Below are 20,842 nucleotides of genomic sequence, written 5' to 3' on the forward strand. Positions count from 1 at the left end.
TCCATATAATCCGATTCCTGGCTTCTCTTTCATGTATAATCGTATTATCATTAGAATGATTTGCAAACCGAATTTATGCATAGTACCTGTATGTTGTTTCGGGTTACCTTTCATTAAACTTCACCCTTCGCCACTGACATTTACATCAATTTCTCAGATTTGTTGTCCGTTTTCTGCGATTCCTTTTTTTTATTGTTTGAATGACGAGAAGAGCTTACCGTTCGCCTGATGATAAGCGATACGACCGCCCATAAGCAACAGAAACACCATCCAACACCTTGAATTACAAAGTATTGTTTGGTATTCCACTACGCTCGCTATCCTGAGACATGAGATGTTAAGTATAATTATGTCCAGTAGTTACACTGGCTACAATGTCCTTCTAACCGGAACACAACAGTGACTATACACTGCTGCTTGGCGGCAGAAATAGACATTGCGGTGGTACCCACCCTGGCGGACTCTCACATATGAGAGACCTGCCACCAGTACCACCTTTTTAGTAATATTCACTGTTGTATATCAAACAAGCATCTCCTAATTACCTGTAACCAAAGTACACCGCCGAAGGTACAGGTACTGGAGCGAAGGACAAGTGTGAAGTAGCGCGCAGAGACCCGCGTCGGTAACCAAACCGCAGTCCGTCAGGTCGATGTACTCGACGGGGGGCCGCCGCGACCCCAGCCGCGTCTCCAACCAGGCCCACTCCGGCCAGTCCACGTTGGGACAACCTGGGAATGAAAGGGATTATTAGGACACTAAAATTCATATAAAAGAAGGTATTAAAATTAAACTACTTTTCGGATTTTATCTCGATTTTTTATATTTTAGTTTTCTCCCGACGTTTCGAAGACGAATTTTTAAAAACAATGTCCTTTAAACCGGAACACAACAGCGATTATACACTGCTACTTGAAAACAAAAATACCTTATTTTTAATTAATAAAAGTGAAAGTTTGTCAATTGTTACAATGTAGATATATTACAAATATGATTGGATGTTTGAAACATGGCAAAACATTCCATTGATAGATGAATGATATTAAGATTCGTCCATTCAATGTTATGTTAATATATAAGCGGCGATAGCCTAGTTGGGTGTGGAAAGGACTGCCGCGACGAATGTCCGCAGGTTCAAATCCCAAGGGCACACACCTCTGACTTTTCTAAAATCATGAGTGTATTCTTTGTGAATTTATCATTTGCTTTAACGGTGAAGGAAAACATCGTGAGGAAACCTGCACATCTGAGAAGTTCTCTATAGGAATTTCGAAGGTGTGTGAAGTCTACCAACCCGCACTAGGCCAGCGTGGTGGACTAAGGCCTAATCCCTCTCACTAGTAGAGGAGGCCCGTGCTCAGTAGTGGGCAAGTATAATACAGGGCTGATGATATTATTATTATTATTATAATGTTAATATCAAGTTACAATATTGAGATTCCATTGGTCCCAGTATTCGAAAACATTATACCATTAACATAGCTTCAAATGACATTAACTCGGAAAAACAAACTCTACCAGCCAGCTTCGAAGCTTTATAAAGAATTATGGTTTTACATGCAACGTTACCCCGATACGAGGAGCCAATACCTATAAAATAAGGGATCGTAGAACCATCGCCTTCTCTCTTTATCTAACAAGTATTCATTCACGTACTTGCAAGTCTTTTGTGTAAATCTTTGTTAGTGAATTTTGTACCTTAACACATTGTATTACAGTCTCAATTGTATAGATAAACCAGCTTTACTAGACAGTGAATTTCATTAAAGCATATCAAGCTATAAATCGACGTGGTAAAGTAGGATTTTGCTTACAATGATATCGAAAGAGCATTCATTTTCAAGCGTGATATCAGTTATTAAATGCAAGAAAATAAGCGTTTTGTGTAAAAGGAAAATGTTTTCCACACGTTAAAAACCGTTTTGATCCTTTTTGCTTTTACCATTTTCTGTGACAAAGCATGCACTTCATTATTTAAAAGGTTTGATCACAATGTAATAAAAGTGCGATGTTTTTTTTTTGTTTTTTTCTGTATTATAACGTTCTCTACCACTGGTATCTTTATTATCCTTACTAATATTAGGAATGGGAATCTCTGTGTCACTTACGCTTTCGCAGCTTATTCACTGAAATATTGGTCAACGGTGTAGAGAAAGTTTGTACGGAAAAATACAGGCTACTTTTTATGTTTGTACAAACTGAACACCTCGCGGACGATATCTGAGAAAATGTTATCAATGTTGAATGCATACCTGACGGCATATGAGCTAAAATATAATATCTTACCCCCTTATTCATAGACGTTTTTTATCTAACGACCGAGTAAGGCTGTGATAACAAGTCTGTTTCTCAGTGCTGACGGCATGGCAATCTTCGCAGTGCGTAGACGTAGGGCCGTTGTGATTGGCTAATATTGAAATACAACAATAATAACCAATCACAAAGGCCCTATGTCTGTTTCTCAGCGCCGTTGGGCACTGAGAAACAGGCTTGTTATCACAGCTTTACTCCGTCCTTAGATAAAAAACGTTTATGAATAAGGGGGTTAGTGTTTACCGTTATGCCATCAGGGGCCTTATTCTCTATCCCGCACGTTATTTTGACAGTGTGTAACAAGCACGTAACACAACGCATCATGTTTAGGACTATAGAAATTTGGCTTACAGAATACCATTCCACACACATTTCTCGAAGATAACATGACACGGCCGCGTTACGCGTTTACACTATCATACAGAATAAGGGCCCAGGTTAGAAAAAAGGATACAAATTTCTCCATATTTAAGCCTCTTCTCTGTTATTATTCAATATATTCTTTTGATTAGTTCATAGTATCTTTTACTTCGAGATTTTTTAGTAACACATACATTGTAAGTGTACTCATTGTTTGGTTTAACTTCTGAACTAACATAAAACTGAAGAGTTTGTTTGAACGCGCTTATCTCAGGAACTACGAAACCGATTATGATTTTTTTACTAGTGGAAAGCTACATTACTCCCTATTACTATAGGCTAATTTTTATCCCAGAAATTCTTTTTTACACGGACGGAGCTACAGCCAAAATAGTCATTCATATAGAAACTCTCGCGCTAGATATCTACCATAACAAACAAGATCAGTTCATATCTACCTCTCTTCGTTCCACCTAAAACTCATTTGTAACTTCGCAAATCCTTGTGACAGGCCGTAGAACTTCCTCAATAAATATCACAAGATAACCCTTTACACTTCTTTGAACCTTACTTAATTAGGAAGCCAAAACTTTGGACGTTTGCACCGTTTCCTTTTTAAGAAATACTCTTAACTTATTAATATATTTATTCGGGTATTTTATGGTATAAAATACCCGAATAAATATATATTTAACTTATTAATATATTTATTCGGGTATTATATTAGCATGAAGTCGATGTCTTTGTCTTATAGACAAGCAGGAACCACTTAGTAAATTAAATATGGCAATAGTTAGGTATGTAATATTATTGAACCAATAGTTCACTCGATTTACGTATTAAACTTCTTTCAGCCTAGGTGGCTAGTGGTTAAGAGTACTGGCCGAAAAAATTTCATTTTTAATTTAATTATTTTTGGATTTGGATGTTAGACATTGAGTATTAAACATTCGCGTGAATATAAGAAATCATTTAGTACATTTTAAATTTAGAACATCAAAGGATTGAATACCTTTCTTCCTTTACATGTTTTGAAATGAACTGTTCTCTTGATTTAGTTTACTTTTAAGTACAAGAGATTATTCTTCCGGTTTTACTCTATTCTCATGTTTTACTATAAATAACCTCTAAATAACTGTGGTGAAGGGTGACATTTTCCGGGTAGAAATCCCACATAATTATAGATAATAATATGCAGAGGCGGCCTTTGAGGGAGGCGAACCGGGCAACCGTCCGGGGCCTCGCGCTTACAGAGGCCTCGCACGGTGCCTCGCAGGACCTTTCTTTTACGTTGTTACCGACGAAACTGTTAAAACAGGGGAACGTTTTTTTACTGTGCCCGGGGCCTCGCGTCTGTTTCTTTTTGCTTTCGCCTGGGGCCTCGCGTCGTTTAGGTCTGCCACTGCTAATATGCATAAATGGGGTCTGCAAATCGTTCCAATGATAATTAGATTTTACATAAATTACGAAAGGGAAGCCGGCAGGAATCGGATTAAATTGACCTCCGCCACTACTAAATAATAATTATTTATAAATTTAAATAGAAAATATCAGTAAACAATAAACATTTCTACAATCGTGTCTAGATTGTGTACATGACAGGCAGTGAACGCTTTCCGATGAAACAACGGAATTTAATTTCTATTTGTTTAGCGGAATACAAACAAATTATGTTAAATATATTTTATAACGAAAATAAATATTAAAACCGTAGTTACCAGCTTTTATTCGCGGCTTCGCTTCGCGCGTGAAGGATTTTCCGAAAAAAAGTCCCGCTATATATTTTCCCGAAAGAGAAAGTAGCCTATAACCTTTCCAGGGTCTTAAACTATCTCCATACAAAATTTCATAAAAATCAACTAGATTTTAAGAAAATCGATAACATACAGACAGAAAAGGGGAATTTGTTTGATTATATGCATAGATTATAGACTGAAAGTTTTTGTTAGTTTGTTTGAAGCAATCTCTTGAACTACTTACTGGAGTCTGGTAATGATTTCCTTACTGAGAAGATAAATTATCCGTGAGTGCTAATAGCTACTTCTTTCTCCATGAAAATTTCTCAGCTAAATCATAAGCGATACGTATACACTAACTATATTCTGTCTGGTTTGTAAACATACTCACGCCTTTTTTTCCCGAAGGGGTAGGCAGAGGCGAGTGTGCACTGTGAAAAAGAAATGTGGGTGCAAAAGTTGTGCACGCTCTTTTCCACCGTATGTATTCCGTCCCATGATGTGATGAGGCGAGCCTATCTCCATATCGGGCATAAATTCATACAACCGATGTTTAAATTATGTCCACCATATTTAATTTGTTTTTAATATTTATGGTGTACAATGAAGTTTCAAATAAATAAATTCTAGACTCGGAGCTAATTCTAAGTAGAAAACTACAATATCACTGCCCAACCCGGGTATCGAACACAAGACCTCAGCACTACAGTCGTACGGTATTAAACTACGCCACCAAAGCAGTCTGCTTGGTTTGTACATCTTAATAATCAAAACAAATTGCTCGCAAACCTTTTAAGAGCTATTCCAACAAACTTTGGTACTCTGATGTGCACGAGCGCGTATTCAGAAGACACGAAGGGGGCACGACCTCTAGACATATAATTACAATTGTGCAATTTAAAGATGTTTGCAATTCTTTTTCGCCTTGGTGGTAGTATCTTGTAAAATTTTATTGTATATATTTCGGTTTATTTTCTATATATCGACTCAGAATAGAAAATTTGCATAAAAGTAGTGTATAATGTGTGTAAATAGTTTTGTGATTTATATTATACCTAAGCCGTATTTAACAGTCTATATCAACCATAACCTAAAACTATTTTAACTTCATATTATTATTTCTAATCTCATCTCATCAGACTACAACCCTCCACTGCTGAATATAGGCCTCCCCTTTGTGTAATTAAATTATAATTATTTCTATTTTAAAGTAATATAATTAAACTAGTATGTCCCCAAATAATATTTCCTTACACCCTCTCTGTTCAGAACAGCCCCTGTTATTATCGTTTTAATTAAAAGCACGTTTTGCCGGCCTGCCAATGCCGTGCCAATCGGTTTGCAATTTTATTGTTTACTAGAAATAAATTGCTTTTTAAGTCATTCTGTGGACTTAATTTGGATTGCGATCTCAATTAGCGGGACTATAAAGTATAAATTTTATTTTTCGATAATTAAAAATTCTATGTTTAGTTTTTTTTATAGAAACCTAAAGTGGCAATAGCGTAGTTGGTAATGGAATGGACTGCCGAGATATATGCCCGCAAGTTCAAAACCCAAGGGCATACACCTCTAAATGATGTGTGTATACTTTGTGAATGTATACAAAGTATACACACTACGTGAGTGTATACAATATGTGAGTGTGTATACTTTGTGAATCATTGCTTGCTTTAACGTTGAAAGAAAACGTTGTGTGGACACCTATATACATAAGAAATTCTCTAAGTGTTTTCCGGGTGTGTGAAGTCTGCTAATCCGCACTAGACCAGCATGGTGGACTAAGGACTAATCCCTCGAGATAGTAGAGGAGGCCTGTGCCCAGCAGTGGGACAATATAATAATATAGGGTTGATAATTTATATTATATTTTAATCTATTCAATCTCCATTCGACCTTCTATTTACTTAACACATGGTCAAAATTGTCTCTTATCAATTCAGTTTATGTTAAAGTTCCGCGCAAACGCTGTTATCTTGGCACCCCGAAATATACTACAAACAATGAAATGGACAATCGCTTCGGTAACTTCAGCTCGTGGGGGTGGCATACGTATCCCGTTTAGCGACCAGCGTATAGAGTGTCGAACCGGCCTAAATGGGATCAGCATGTATATATCTCAAACAGGCCGGCATAATAATGTCCATTGGCGAGGGGTAATCATCAATTGAAACTCTATCTGGATCCTGCTTCACTTAACATCAAGTGAAGTGGGATCATTTTGATAAAAAACCACGCTTCAGCTACTTCACCAACTGTTTCAAAATAATCCAGTTTTTCGTCATATGCGTCTGCGCAAGACCTGAAAGTAATAATGTGATTTACCGGTCAAATCAATATGCCTCAAGTCCACCAGGTCGGTAACTAGAGGCGCCAGAGCTCGCGCGTCCATACTGCTGGAGCCGGTCACTGCCAGATGCGTGAGGTTCCTGAAGGTCGCTGCTAGAAGCTGGGCACTCGCTACTGTCACCTGGAAGGTCCAATTACGAACTTAGATGTGAACAAATTAGGTTGACTTTTGTTTGGTTGAGTCACGCGGATGATTTTAATATAAGTTCAAATTACAAACATAGCTGAAGAAAAATTAAGTTGAATCTCGTGTGATTGTTTATTTAGTCTAATTTACAACATGCGAACACAATTTCGACTAGGACTGAATAATCGCTCGTCAGTCGGCTCTTTCTGAATGCCACTCCTTACCATCAGTCAGCATCAATTATCCGTGCCCATATAAGAAGAGCTAAGAAAATTATCTATATTCATCCAGTGCCGGGCGGTGCTAAGGCGATGCCTAGGCCCAAGGCACGGACCCTGGAAGGGCGCAAAATGACCAGACCAAGGATGCTGGAGAATGAAAGGATGAAGGACCATAGATGGGCGCAGTTGCAAAAGCTCACACAGGGCACATATATGGCTAGTTACGGCACTAACAGCTCGAAATACCCACCGCGCAATTCTTCGCGCGCCACTCCTTGACAGCATTAACACACGGGCCCGCGCGTGCGCCGGCGCATCTAGCAGCTATCTCCAAGGGTCCAGCGGCGCGGATCTTCTTCCAGATCTCGGGCCTGGTGGTGAGCCGCGCCACCAGTCGCGCCCAGCGCCTACACACACGAGAGACGCGGCACAAGTCTGATACCTGCAATTCATATTTATATTTTAGAAGTGACAAATATTGTAAATGCTAAAGTTTGGAGATGTTTGGATGTTTGTTAGAAGTAAACGCAGAAATAGCTGAACGGTTTGGATTCAATTCGGCGCAGGAGTAGACTATGTCCTGAACACAAGCTGTTTTAATATGTATAAGCTGTTTTTGGGGACTTTTGTACCGGAAAAGGCTTTAATCGCTGGTGAAACCACGAGCTACAATTAGTGTCAATAAATTAATTTATATTAAAACACAAACAATAAAATCAGAATTTGGGGCTTTCTAGTAAACAAGGAACTACTTATACTACGAACTAGTTTACACCTTTCTAACTACTAGATATTGACTTATAAGAACCAAAGTGTACACAAATCTCAAAAAAAGCTGGTGGAATTGTGCCCGATAATTAAAGAATAGACTCTTCCCATTACATGCCATCTAACGCAGCAAGCAAGGTGGAAAGACTTGATAAAAGTCGCAGAAACACTCTGAATTCAAGCCGCTTTCGACAGGTCCATCTGGAAATCTTTAGGGGAAGCCTATATTCACCAATGGACTTTATGTGGCTGATGATGCAGATCTATAAACACCTCTAAGAAAGAGCAAATGGCACTACGCTGCCTACGGCACAATACTAAGTCTTGAAACGGAGACGAGAGACTATTACAATCGTAACTACGTCACGTAGAATGCGAAACTCGACTCAAGTATTTCAATATCAAAATTCCATCCGCCCTGAAGCTTAGTTATAGATATTTCGTATGAAATCTCAAGTAATATCACTGACAGAGGTTGTTTCGAAGTCCCACCGATGCGATTACAAACGAGGAACACAGATGTCGCGTCTATATTCCGAAAGGGTAAATATAGGTGCAAACAGGCGTCTACTTTTCGCCAAGTGTTTTCTGTTCCTCGATTTCAGGCTCTGTGCTGATTATGACTACAATCGTAATTTTAATATGAGGTCAAAACAACACACTTTACAGGCGTTTTAAATGATACAGCCCTGTATTATGTGTGAGCCACTGGGCATGGGTCACCTCTACTACCAAAAGGGTTTAGGCCTTAGTCCACCACGCTGGCCTATTGCGGGTCAGCAGAATTCATATACCTACGAAATTCTTATGATACGTGAACTAACTAATAACTTTGAAAAGTCAGAGATTTATGCCTTGGGTTTTGAACCGGTAGTCATTCGTCACGGCAAATCGTTTCATTCAAAGTAAGCCATCGTGCGAGCCACTTCCAAGCATTTTACAGAAAGCTGATAGGTATGGACTGAAGAAGATTATGAGACAACCATTCCATCGTGTTTAAAATAGCAAAATACAAGGACTTACAAAACTACATATTTTCTAAAAATAAGATTATGTTATAGTACCCAAAGAGAACATAATTTTATTATAAATTCGCTTGTGGAACGTGTGTCTTGTAGAAACGCACACATGTTGAGCATACATACTATATGTAGTTTAACATGATGTGCCGCATTCAAATAACGTGAGATAATGGTAGATCAAAGAAAAATAACAATAACAAGTAATCTACATTAATGTTATAACGCGAAAAACTTTGTGAGTTTGTTTATAGGTTTGGAAGGAATCATCTGTTGAGTACTAAACCGATTTTGAATATTGTTTCATTAATAGAAATCTGCATTACTGCTGAATTATTTTTTCTAGGATAAACTTTCTCACGCTGACAGAGCTACAATATACAATTGCTTGCAGCAGTTTATATATTTGACATGTACCACCAGTTTTTTTATGTAGAAAATACTTTTTCCCACGATCGGAGTTGCAATAGCAATTTGTACATAAACTTGACGGTTACCAATAGATAATAACATTAAAATTTACAAATGAATTTTAACATAACTATTTTCTCGAAGTTTAGCTGTTAAAACATAAGCAACAACAACCGCAAACTAAAATAAACAGTTAGGAAACAAGTTTGCACAATAATATTTTTATATAGGTAGGGCGTCAATTAGCTAAGTACCAATAGAGTATTTGGGTCGATGCAACCAGTTTCTTTCCATAGTGAGATCAAAGCGAGTTAAGCTTATACGGCAGCGATAGTTGTTACATCGACTTAGAAATAATGGAGAGTTTGGACAAGTTCTAAATAATGATTTCTTTACGTGAATGTTAGATTGAAATAAAACTATTTTGCAGATTTTATCGTGGTTTTTTGTATTATATTTTTTTCCCGGCGTTTTGAAGGCTACTGCGCTTATGGTCACGGGGGGACTAAGGAGCGGGCCGTCAAAACGTAGGGAGAAAATTAATATAAAAAAATACGACAAAATCCGAAAATAGTTTTTTTTTCAATGTCTAAATAATTTACTTGAATGATCACGTCGTTGGAAAGTATAGATTAAACTATTATACTAAGGTTTATAATTAAAAACTTTTCGTGTAAACTCATTGATTTACAAGGTTTGCCTTACAGCTCCTTTATTATGTATCTTTATATTTTGATAATGTCATTTTTGTTTAATTTGGCAACTCACTGCTTAATCTTAATAAACTTAAGCATAAACATAATAAAAGTAAAAGTATCGCTATTCGACCTTACAAACGTAAATTTTCTGAATTTTACTAAATACTCTTAATACAAAGATTAGCGACAACCCTATCCACAAATAACATAAAAGAAACCCAACACACCTCTAAATAAGACAGTATTTTCAACCACAGCGCGTCGTTGAGGGTGTTGTCACGTCTTCTTCGGGGCGGGCCGCAGTCTGCCAGCGTGTGGTAGCCCTGGTCGAGGCTCAGCTCGCTCAGGTCGGCGGCTAGAGACAGGGCTGGCTCGGGCGGCGGTGGAGGTCGCCGACGCGCCCCGCCGCACACCCCTGGACCTGAGCAGCTGCCGCTAGACATGGTGAGAGCCTGGTGATAAAAAAAAATCATTAGGGCCCAATTTTTGTGGAGTTCATTGATTCCTTAGAACACATATCATTTTTTTCTAAACGAGATAAGTAACATAGTGACCTCACTGTATCGTATCGTAAAGTAGGATCTAATATAAAGTAATAGAGTATCGACTGATGAGAGCTGATTATCCCTGGCCAGTCGAAATGTTTGTCGACTTGTTCTATATCGGATATACGCACATATTATTGGGGCACTTTAGTTTTTAATGTATAACTTCTTTCTGTTTCTCTTGAACAAAATAAAATAAAACAAGAACCGTGCCTCGTTATTGCTGACAATTTTAATATCATTAATTCTTACACTTTAGCTTAATGTGAATATCACTGTATTTTGTAGTTAGCATTATATGCCTAACACCTACGTGATTTGATGTTTTTTTATTATACTATTGTTCTGTTTCCATCTTTGTTTGATACGTTTAAAATTATTATATTTACATGTAATGAATTGATAATTTAAAATTAAACTATTTTTCGGATTTTATCGCTGTTTTAATATTTTACTTTTCTCCCGATGTTTCGAAGACTTTGCAGCCCTCATGGTCCCTTCCATGACCAACATGTCTAATGTCTAACATTCGCATAAACATAAGACATTGATAATAATTATTCATAAGCAAATATTTGAATTGATTAGTATAAATTGTTTATTATAAACGTTCTAATGAAATAAATAAATAAGATTATGTTAAATTGATACCGACAGCGTAAGAACACGTATTTACAAGTCTACTATCTCGATGAAGTCAATCTCTACGTTACAGTTAGCATTCCCTTGATTAGAACGCATCAGATTACACGCTCGTTAACATTATCAAACTAAAGGATAGATGGACTTGTTGATATTAATCGTATGCAGACACGTCACTTAGTTTTTCTTTATAATAATTTACAGTTGTTGTTTAAAATGTACCTTACATTGGACGCAAATTTTCTTGCACTAGTATTTGGCGACAAAAAAATAAAGATAGCCATAGATAAACTGTCCTCGGTTCGGTGGCGCAGTTGTATTACGGTTTGCAGTGCTGAAGTCTTGGGGTCGATCCCCAGGTTTGGTAAACTAATTTGGGTTTTTCTACTCAAACGAAGTCTGGAATTTGCGTCCGATATGGGTATAGGATCGCCCCGTATCACGTCACGGGACGGAATAATGGCAGAAAGTGTATATACCTGTTGCGCCTCTGCCTACCACTTCGGGGATTTAGAAAAGGCGTGAGTACGTATGTAGATAGACATTCAAGTAAAAATTAACAATTATGTCAGTCAGTAGTGGACATAAGATATTTATAATTTAAAGGGATTCTTTTACATTAGTGATGAAGAAAGAAACAACGTTTCCTCATACGTATTTATTTGGAGCCCATCCTTCATCCCCACTTATCATTACGACAATTCAACACAGATCTGCTACTTTATACTACACCAAAATAGTCTGTAGTCTTTTTTCACATACCACAAAAGCTGTCAAGATGAATGTTCTACATGGCTGGAATTCGACAGACGAACCACAAATAAAACAAAATTTAATTAATATATTCCCGCATGCCACTTTGTATCGAGTTCCTTTGTTAATTAAACAAAAAGATCATGTTAAACACCTACAATTACAGCTGGTCTAGTGACATTTCAACGTACGGACAGACGTATGAAATGCCTTGAATAATTAATACGTTTATAAACTTAAAGTTTCCATTGTATGCGCAGGGCCCAATCAAACTATGGACACTTCATCGACTTTTTGTCGTCTCGACGCAAGATTTTTTGTCGACAATTTTTACATAATGTTCAATTTATTTCAAGTTGGTTTCTGAGCGTCATATTAAATATAAATATATATCAGTTAGGCTGGTTGTAAAGTTACGACTATTATAGTGCAATTATTCAAATGTATTATTCATTAATGCGTTATAATATATAATTTATAATTAAATTGTGTAGCTACACTGTTTCTGCAGTTAGATATCAGAATTGCAAAAATACAGGATATTAACGAACATAAGTAGTTACTAACTACTAATTCTAAACCTTTCTAAACAACGCCTACGCTACAGGCGACTTCGCTTCATCTTAATGAGTACGTGCAAGACTTCGTCACCTAACGGGAAACAAAAGATGCCTGAGGCAAGTTCTTAAGACAGAGGGATATTTTATTAATTTCATATTTTCATTTACTTATATACCTTACTTCTAATTCTTAGTGTTTAGATGTTGGATGTTTGTCAGAAGTAAATAATAGCTTCGGTGATTTAGGAAGTTTTATAGAGAGAAAGGCTATTCACACGGGCGACTCCGCGAACAATACCTAGTTTGTAAATATGACTAAAACTCTTTAATATATTTTGTCTATATCAAACTTCACAAACCCGACGCAAAACCATAACTAAAAACGTCATAGGAAAGCAAAATTTGCATTTTTGTTTATTTGTACGACGTAACTGTGGTATTTATTTTAGTTAAACTACTGAATTGATATTGAAAAGTCTATGCGACTAATTTGGAGATATATTCTTTCGAATAAAAAAAGATTTTTCCAAATCAGTTCATAAACGACCGAATTCTGATGTAACAAACATAAAAAAAATCGAAGCCGCTTTTTTTTAAGTCATTTAAAAATACACTGATCGATTAATATACGAAAGACTGGCATTTTGTCATCAATAAAATTGTCGTACAACTAAAAGTCGATCGTGTGCGGAAGCCTTACTTATTCATAAGGTGCAGTTAACGCTATAAATTGGTTAGCGCATCAAAGAATCCAATGGGAAATAAAAGCAAAGATGTTAAGTGAACGTACATTTGTGTTCCTTTACTGTTTAATTTACAATCGTGTTTAACGTTCTCACAATGTGACGTGTAAATTTAATTAATATTTTTTATTCGATACACAAATAGTAATAAATATGATTAAAAAGTCTGACAACTGCATTAAAACGTACCTTTTTTAACATGATTCTACGTTCGCCTGGCAAGGGTCGGACACAAATACACCGGACTTTTGGCAGAGTGTTTTAGGCGCTCGCAACCCTTGAAAACTAAGGGACCATGCTGAGGGCAACCTACTAACGGGCTACGAACCTCAACTCGTATTTTACCAGCAATACCAGTTTTAATTATCATTCTACCAACAAAAGAATACACAAGATATATACCTGATAGATATAACGTAATGTATCCCAAATAATTCATGAACGAAGGCGGCGAGAGACTATCTGTGGAATGCACTGCTGAGACAAAAGTCAAAACTCAAGAGCACGCTTATGACTTATTTAAAGTTATGTGTGTATTCTTTGTAAATTCTCACTTGCCTTAACTGTGAAGGAACACATCATGAGGAAACCTACACACCTAAGAATTTTGAGTTTATAATTCATGAGAAGGCACTAGGGAAGCCTTTACATTTGCCTTTTTTTGTCTACATATATCGCTAACTGTAGGCTTTATGTAGTCATGTGTATAAAATATAATGATAATGCGTCAAGCCATAGATTACTAGGAGATGGGCAGGGGAGGATCCCTCGCCACAACACCTAACAGTAATCAATAGCATTGAACGACAAACTCGTTTGATTTATGCCTCCATTGTGAAGACATGCATTAATTGCGAAATAAGGTCATGTCCATTGGCATACTTTGTCGCTATTATATTGATTTATATAGATGCGATGATGTTGATTGAAAATAATTAATGTTTATTGGGTTATTATACTTTACAAATCATGTTATAGTAATTTACGCAAAATTGATTTCAATTTTAATAACCTTAGAATATAATATCTAATGTGTCAAGCGAGTAGACATGTACCAGGGGCCCATCTTTCTGAAAAAATTCAAAAAATATTTTATGATTTGTATGTAATAAACCCGTTCACCTATGACACATTTACTGCTTCCATTTGACTTTTAGCTTTCACTTTTATTAAAAGAAAGGTGAAAAGAGGCCCCAAGATGTACATTGCCTAGGGGCTCCGACATTCTTAATCCGGCCCTACACTCAGTGCTTTGTAATTTGAAGTTCTAGTTTATGTAGCTTCTTAAAGAAAAGCACGGCATTCACTATCGTGTGTTATAGTAACTCGTTGATATGATAATCGATATTTGTCCAATTTAACAAATTTTCGTAATGAAACACGATTTCTTCAAGAGAGACGATCTTCTGTTTACTCGACAGATGGATTTATTTGAACCTCACTTTAAAATACAGTGAGATATAATAGTTTTCTGTTCTTTGAATGAAAACTACTCTAGAAGTAACCTTCCACCTATTGTTTATGCGACAGATTAATTTATTTGAACCGCCCATTGTACAATACAATAAAATGTATTTCTTTTTCGCTATTATTAACCCCCAGTTTGGGGTTAGCGCAACATTTTTTCTAGCACGTTACAGAATAATTTGACCCAATTTTACAACCATTCCCCGTCATATTCCACTAGAGAATTCATATCAATCAAAATGCTCAACAGCTCTGAAAGCATTACCATTTATAAACGTTATTCTAAAATATATTCTCAAACCCAAAGTTTTTGAATACCCCACATTTTGTTGTATTTAATATTCTACAATCGATTTTCAGGTCACAATTTTTTTTTTAAAAGACCACTTTGATGAGTGAAAGGCTAATATACTTAAGCAACATGTTTTTTCGAAAAATTTTACCTTGGTTAATAAAAGGTAGAAAAAAGAGCTGATTTTAAATATTTATGAAATTTAGTATCACAAAAAACATCGCTTAAGCCTTTCACCCGTCGACTTGATTTTCTCGTCTTTATTCCGTAGCCTGTCTCAAGCTCTTCGCACGCAATATGGAATACCGCTAGAGTAACGTGGGTGCACTGGTTGTACTCGCTTATTCCTGCGAGGTTGCATTTTTTTTATAATGATTTTATCTTTTTTTACGCAATCCTACTAGAAACTGGTGCTTTGAGACGAACTACGAATTCAATAGTGTACTATATACTCTTCCCTCCGTAACCCTTAAATTCAAATCACAATTACTACGCTTAGTAAATAAAAATCTGATTAAGTGGCGTAGTTGTATTATGCTACTGCAGTGCTGAGGTCTCGTGTTCGATCCCCGGGTCGGACAGTGATAATGATTTTTTCTACTCAGTGTCAGCCCGGAGTCTGTAATTTATATCGGATATAGCGATAGATTCGTTCAAAGAAAAGTGGGAGCAAAAGTTGCGCCTCTGTCTACCCCTCCAGAGGTAAAAAATCATCTGTACGTGATGACATCATGCTACGAGACGTAAAGATGATGGTATCCGACTTTTTTAAAAGATTGGCTTTAGTAAATAACCCATTACTAATATTTTGACATTTGGTTGCTACATCCTAGCAATCGATTTCTAAGATGGATAAAATATTTGTCTATTTTTAAAACTTATTACACGTAAAAACGTAAATATTTTTCTTTTAACAAAACTGTGTTGGTTCAATGGCAAAGTTTACTATTATAAACAGTATAATATATCACCTCGGTGGCGTAGTTGTATTGCACGTCCGGTACAATAGCGCTCTTAGGTCCTGGGTTCGAATCCCGGCTCGGGCAAAGTGATATTTGGGTTTTTCTGCTCAGTATCAGCCCGGAGTCTGGAATTAGTGCCCGATATGGCGATAGGCTCGCCCCCTATCACATCATGGGACGGAACATACTTGGCGAAAAGTGGGTGCCCTAGTTGCGCCTCTGCATACCCCTTCGGGGATAAATGCATGATGTTATGTATGTATGTAATATATCGCGAAAGCAACAACTTTTTATAACTTTAACTCTTTTTACTCATCTAATATCCACCTTCTTTTATTACTACTAACTCTACTTACTACTTACTGGACTATTCCTTCACCATCCTAAGACTGGGCGAAAACGCCGTTGGCAGTAATACCACCTGTACACTTTATAAACAAAGTGTATTAAAAATATATAGCCTCAAGCAATTTGTCTAGACTTAAGTTGTCGTTTAAAAAAGCATACATATATTTTTTCTTTTTTTTTATTGGTTTGAATGACGAGACGATCTTGCCGTTCGCCTGATGGTAAGCGATACGATCGCCCATAAACAGTAGAAACACCACCCAATACAATTACAAAGTATCGTTTGGTATTCCACTGCGCTCGCCATCTCTCATTTCTTAGGATGTCTCAGATATACTTATAATATTTATTATTTTACTAATAGCAAACCACACCGTCTGTATTAATTTATAGTCATTGAGGTATTGGAGAAGACCTTCCCCGCGACCAGAGCCGCGAGCAAAACCAACTTACAATATCGAAAATACTGCACTTAAGTCTCCAATAAACACAAAAGTCTATCGTCAAATCAATAAGCTATCAAAAGTTAATCTATTAATCTAAAGCTGAAATAATAGCCTATTACCCGCCCGCGCAAATAGCTATTATAAAGTCTAGACCTTCAAATTAACACTAAAAATTCTATTAACTTCGGTATCTTATAACGGTTAAATGGCTTGACCATTGGCTAAGTAAGATTCATCAACTGAATGTAAAGTGTATATAATAATAATAATATCAGCCCTGTTTATATATCGTCCCACTTTTGGGCACGGGCCTCCTCTACTATTGAGAGGGATTAGGCCTTAGTCCACCACGCTGGCCTATCCACCACGCAAAGTGTATATATTTTCCCGGAATGGAAAGTAGCCTATAACCTTCCCAAGGTTTTAAACTATATCCATACCAAATTTCATAAAAATTTGTTCAGTAGATTCTGAGAAAATCGATAACATACAGACAGACAGAAGAGGGGACTTTGTTTTATACTATGTAGTGATATTGACATTAAAGATATTTTATGCCCTAACTTTCAGCTGTTCATCCACTAACTGTATAAATTATTATGAAAACATGTCATTGGCCATCGTTAATTATAATCTACACATCTAAAGTGTTATTTATTTTAGACTAGACCCGACAGACGTTGTCCCGTCTTAACTATGAATTTGCAGCGCTCATTCTGTCCATCGCTGACAGTTGTTTCAAACAATTGACAGTTATATAAATTTCGTATTTTTGTTAAGTTTTCTTAAATTTTATAATTTTCCGCGCAATTTTTTGAATTTTTTCTTTCATAAGAACCTTCTCCTGGCGATAATAAATACAACAAAAAAAAATAGTGAAATCGATCCAGTCGTCCACGCGTGACGGCGCGGCGTGAACAAGGGAAATAGGGATTCATTTTTATATATATAGATGTAACTTTTCTTATAATAAATAAATCATATTTAAGTGTAAAAGTTTTATTTGGTAAATCAATCGAATCAAACTCCAAACGACTCAAAAACTTAACCTCGGTTTTATAGACAAAATAATTAAATTAATAACACCTTAACTAAACACTTCATTCTCGTGTACTGTACCTGCGGGCACCGAAACGAAGTCTATTAAAGCAAAAATATAATCATATCGAGCTGAATAATTTGGCTAGCGTTGTAGAAACGTAACGAAGGCATGATCCGTATCTGGCATTCAAACCGTGAAGAGTGATTTGAACGCGAAGAGTTCCGTACACAAATACAAGTATTGTTTTAATTTTAATTAACAAAGGAGGCCAATAATTTTAGAATCACCAGATATCGCACAGAGGGACAATGATTACTGTACTACTATTATTTGTGATTTATATGCTATGAATTTAAATAATGGCGGCTGTCTATTTATCGAATACTAAAACAAACTATTACACAAGTTATATACGAAAATTAAATGTCGTTGGGAAAATTAATTATTATTATACTCACATTTTCTTTTACATTAAATATTATTGTTGTATTCATAAGTCAACAAAATATGTAGAATTTGCATTTTTTTTTAAATCACTATCTTGGTCCACTATACAGTTTTTCTGGAGTAAATATTTTCCCGGGATAAAAAATTGCCTATATCATTCAGGAGTTCAAAATTAGTTTACTAGTTCCTGAGATTAGCGCATTCAAACTCTTTAGCTTTATAATACTAATATTATGAAGCAGCAAAATCTATACTCATAAAGATATCCGATCATAACCAAATCCTAGTAACAACAAAGGTAATGAACCTTATTCCTTACTATTTATCTCTCGCTAAATGGCGCTATATTTTTTATCAGCTCTTTGTATGTCGGATAGACAGAAATCGTGGTATGAGTATTCTAAATATATCATAAACAGACGCCTCGACGTGGCCCAAGCTCGTTGGTAAGCATCAATAAGGTTCAGTTAATACTCTGAGTGCGGAACTCAAAAAACATAGCTCCTGGCCACAATTACGCCCACATGAATAACTTCGAGACGGTGGTACTTCGTGAGTAACACAATTATTTACCATTAACTTCTGATCGCGACTGCGCCTGCGTAAGTTACGAAAAAATATAACACTCTGTATTAATCTGTCTATTATAATTTTTAATTTCAGAATAGTGTTTCCAGAGATCCTGTTTAGAGAAATAAAGACTTTGCTATTGAATAAACATTAATTAATTATATTATTGTAATTCTATATAGGCAATAATAGATTTTTTATTTGATCTTTAAATAGATGACGCTGGCGTCTTTTAGGTGGTACTATAGATCGCTACAGTGATTTAGAGTCTTGAAACAGGAAAGACTGTTCACACGAGTGAGGCCGCGAGCGACACCTAGTTTATCAACGAGGCATGAAAAGGTCCAATTGTTTTAAATGCACCTGATTTCCAGTGAAGATACTAATGTAGTATCATCAAATATGACCCAAAAGAAACTGAACAAGAACCTAAATTGATTTTCGCATATTAACCGTATAATCTTGATATTATTATGTAAGAAAAAACAAGAGTACAATATATAATATACAGCCTCTCCGATCAGATAAAATATTCAAAAACAACCAAAAGTTTCAGACACGTTTACCCACGATGCAACAACCGCAAAAAACTAAACCAATCGTTTAATACCAAAAAACTATAATTTATTCCGTAAAACATTTTTACATAACTCTACGATAGGGCTGCCATACGTCCCGGCATGCCGAGATATATTTAGTTGCCCCGGTTTTGATTTAAAAATGTAGTTTATTGATGCTGATACGCATGACGCGAAGCAACAAATAACTGATTGTTTATCAAAGTTTGTCATTTTTGTTTATTGCTTTAAATGATGAGACAAGCTTGCCGTTCGCCTGATGGGAAGCGATACGACCGCCCATAAACAGTAGAAACACCATCTAACACCTTGAATTACAAAGTATTGTTTGGTATTCCACTGCGCTCGCAGTACTAAAACATGAGATGTTAAGTCTTATTATGTCCAGTAGTTACACTGGTTATAATCTCCTTAAAACGGGAACACAACCGTGGCTACACACTGGTGCTTGACCGGAGAAATAGATAATGCGGTGGTACCTACACAGGCGAATTCTCACATATGAGAGACCTACCACCAGTTTACATAATATCTACATTTCAGCTGATTTTTGCGGTTACTTAATTTTAACAAAAATATTCCTTAGGTGCTAAAGTTAACCCAGTCCTGTTTTATATCTTCTAAGTAATGCTGTTCGTAAAATAAATGTATAAGCTGACCAAATACAAAAGTCACAACAAACTACGATAATAAAATAATTACTATCTACATTAGCTGTTTAATAAGATAATTGAATTGTAACATATTGATAATTGAATAAAAACATGAAATTTGAGACCTTAAAATATTGTTAAAAGTTACAAATTCTGACAACGAAGCCAGCAGAGAGCCCCTTAGTTATTATAAAAATACCTTTTAAGGAACCAGCAGCCCTACAAGTTATAAAACTAAATGCAAAGTCTAGTTTTAACTCTATAAAAAGCCCAGTAATTTCTGAACAGTAGCTAACCACTAGTTGAGCTAAAGATCAATTTATATAATTGAGTACAAGCATTCTTACGATAAAGTATGTAATGCAAATATTTATTTTCTGACTACGATGGAGCCTTTTTTATAATACTTATTTTAAGACCGCCGTGGTGGTGTAGTTATGTTACAGTACGAGCAATGCGGTAGTCTCGGATACGATCCCCGGGTCGGACAAAGTGATATAGGGTTTTTCTATTCTGTATCAGGTCGGAGTCCGAAATTTATGTCCAATATGGCGATAGGCTTGCTTTCTATAAACCTAAAAACAAAAACATTGTCGATGCTTTTAACTTCAAAGCCAAAAGCAGTATTATACCTATATTCGCACCAAAAGAAATTTGAGGAAATAATTTATCTACTAAAAGCCCTGTCACGCGATTTTCAACTTTAATAAAATAATATAAGATATAAAAATCAGTAGGATAGTCTCGAACACCACTATCAGTTTGATGTAGATAATCCATCAGTGAATCGAT

General features: G+C 36.1%; 1 protein-coding gene across 1 annotated transcript in view; it reads right to left on the minus strand.

Moving 5' to 3' along the window:
• Nucleotides 1-20,842, minus strand: part of LOC115440515 (F-box/LRR-repeat protein 7) — a 73,106-nt gene that overhangs the window by 14,796 nt on the left and 37,468 nt on the right. Inside the window, exons 2-5 of the mRNA XM_030164855.2 lie at nucleotides 10,230-10,454; nucleotides 7,357-7,548; nucleotides 6,735-6,879; nucleotides 546-731 (exon numbers count right to left, since the gene is read on the minus strand). Of these exons, the coding sequence (XP_030020715.1) occupies nucleotides 546-731; nucleotides 6,735-6,879; nucleotides 7,357-7,548; nucleotides 10,230-10,445 (739 nt within the window). The 5' untranslated portion in view covers nucleotides 10,446-10,454. The remainder of the gene's footprint in view (nucleotides 1-545; nucleotides 732-6,734; nucleotides 6,880-7,356; nucleotides 7,549-10,229; nucleotides 10,455-20,842) is intronic.

This window comes from Manduca sexta, chromosome 6 (genome assembly GCF_014839805.1).
Source record: "Manduca sexta isolate Smith_Timp_Sample1 chromosome 6, JHU_Msex_v1.0, whole genome shotgun sequence".
NCBI classification, from domain to species: Eukaryota; Metazoa; Arthropoda; class Insecta; order Lepidoptera; family Sphingidae; genus Manduca; species Manduca sexta.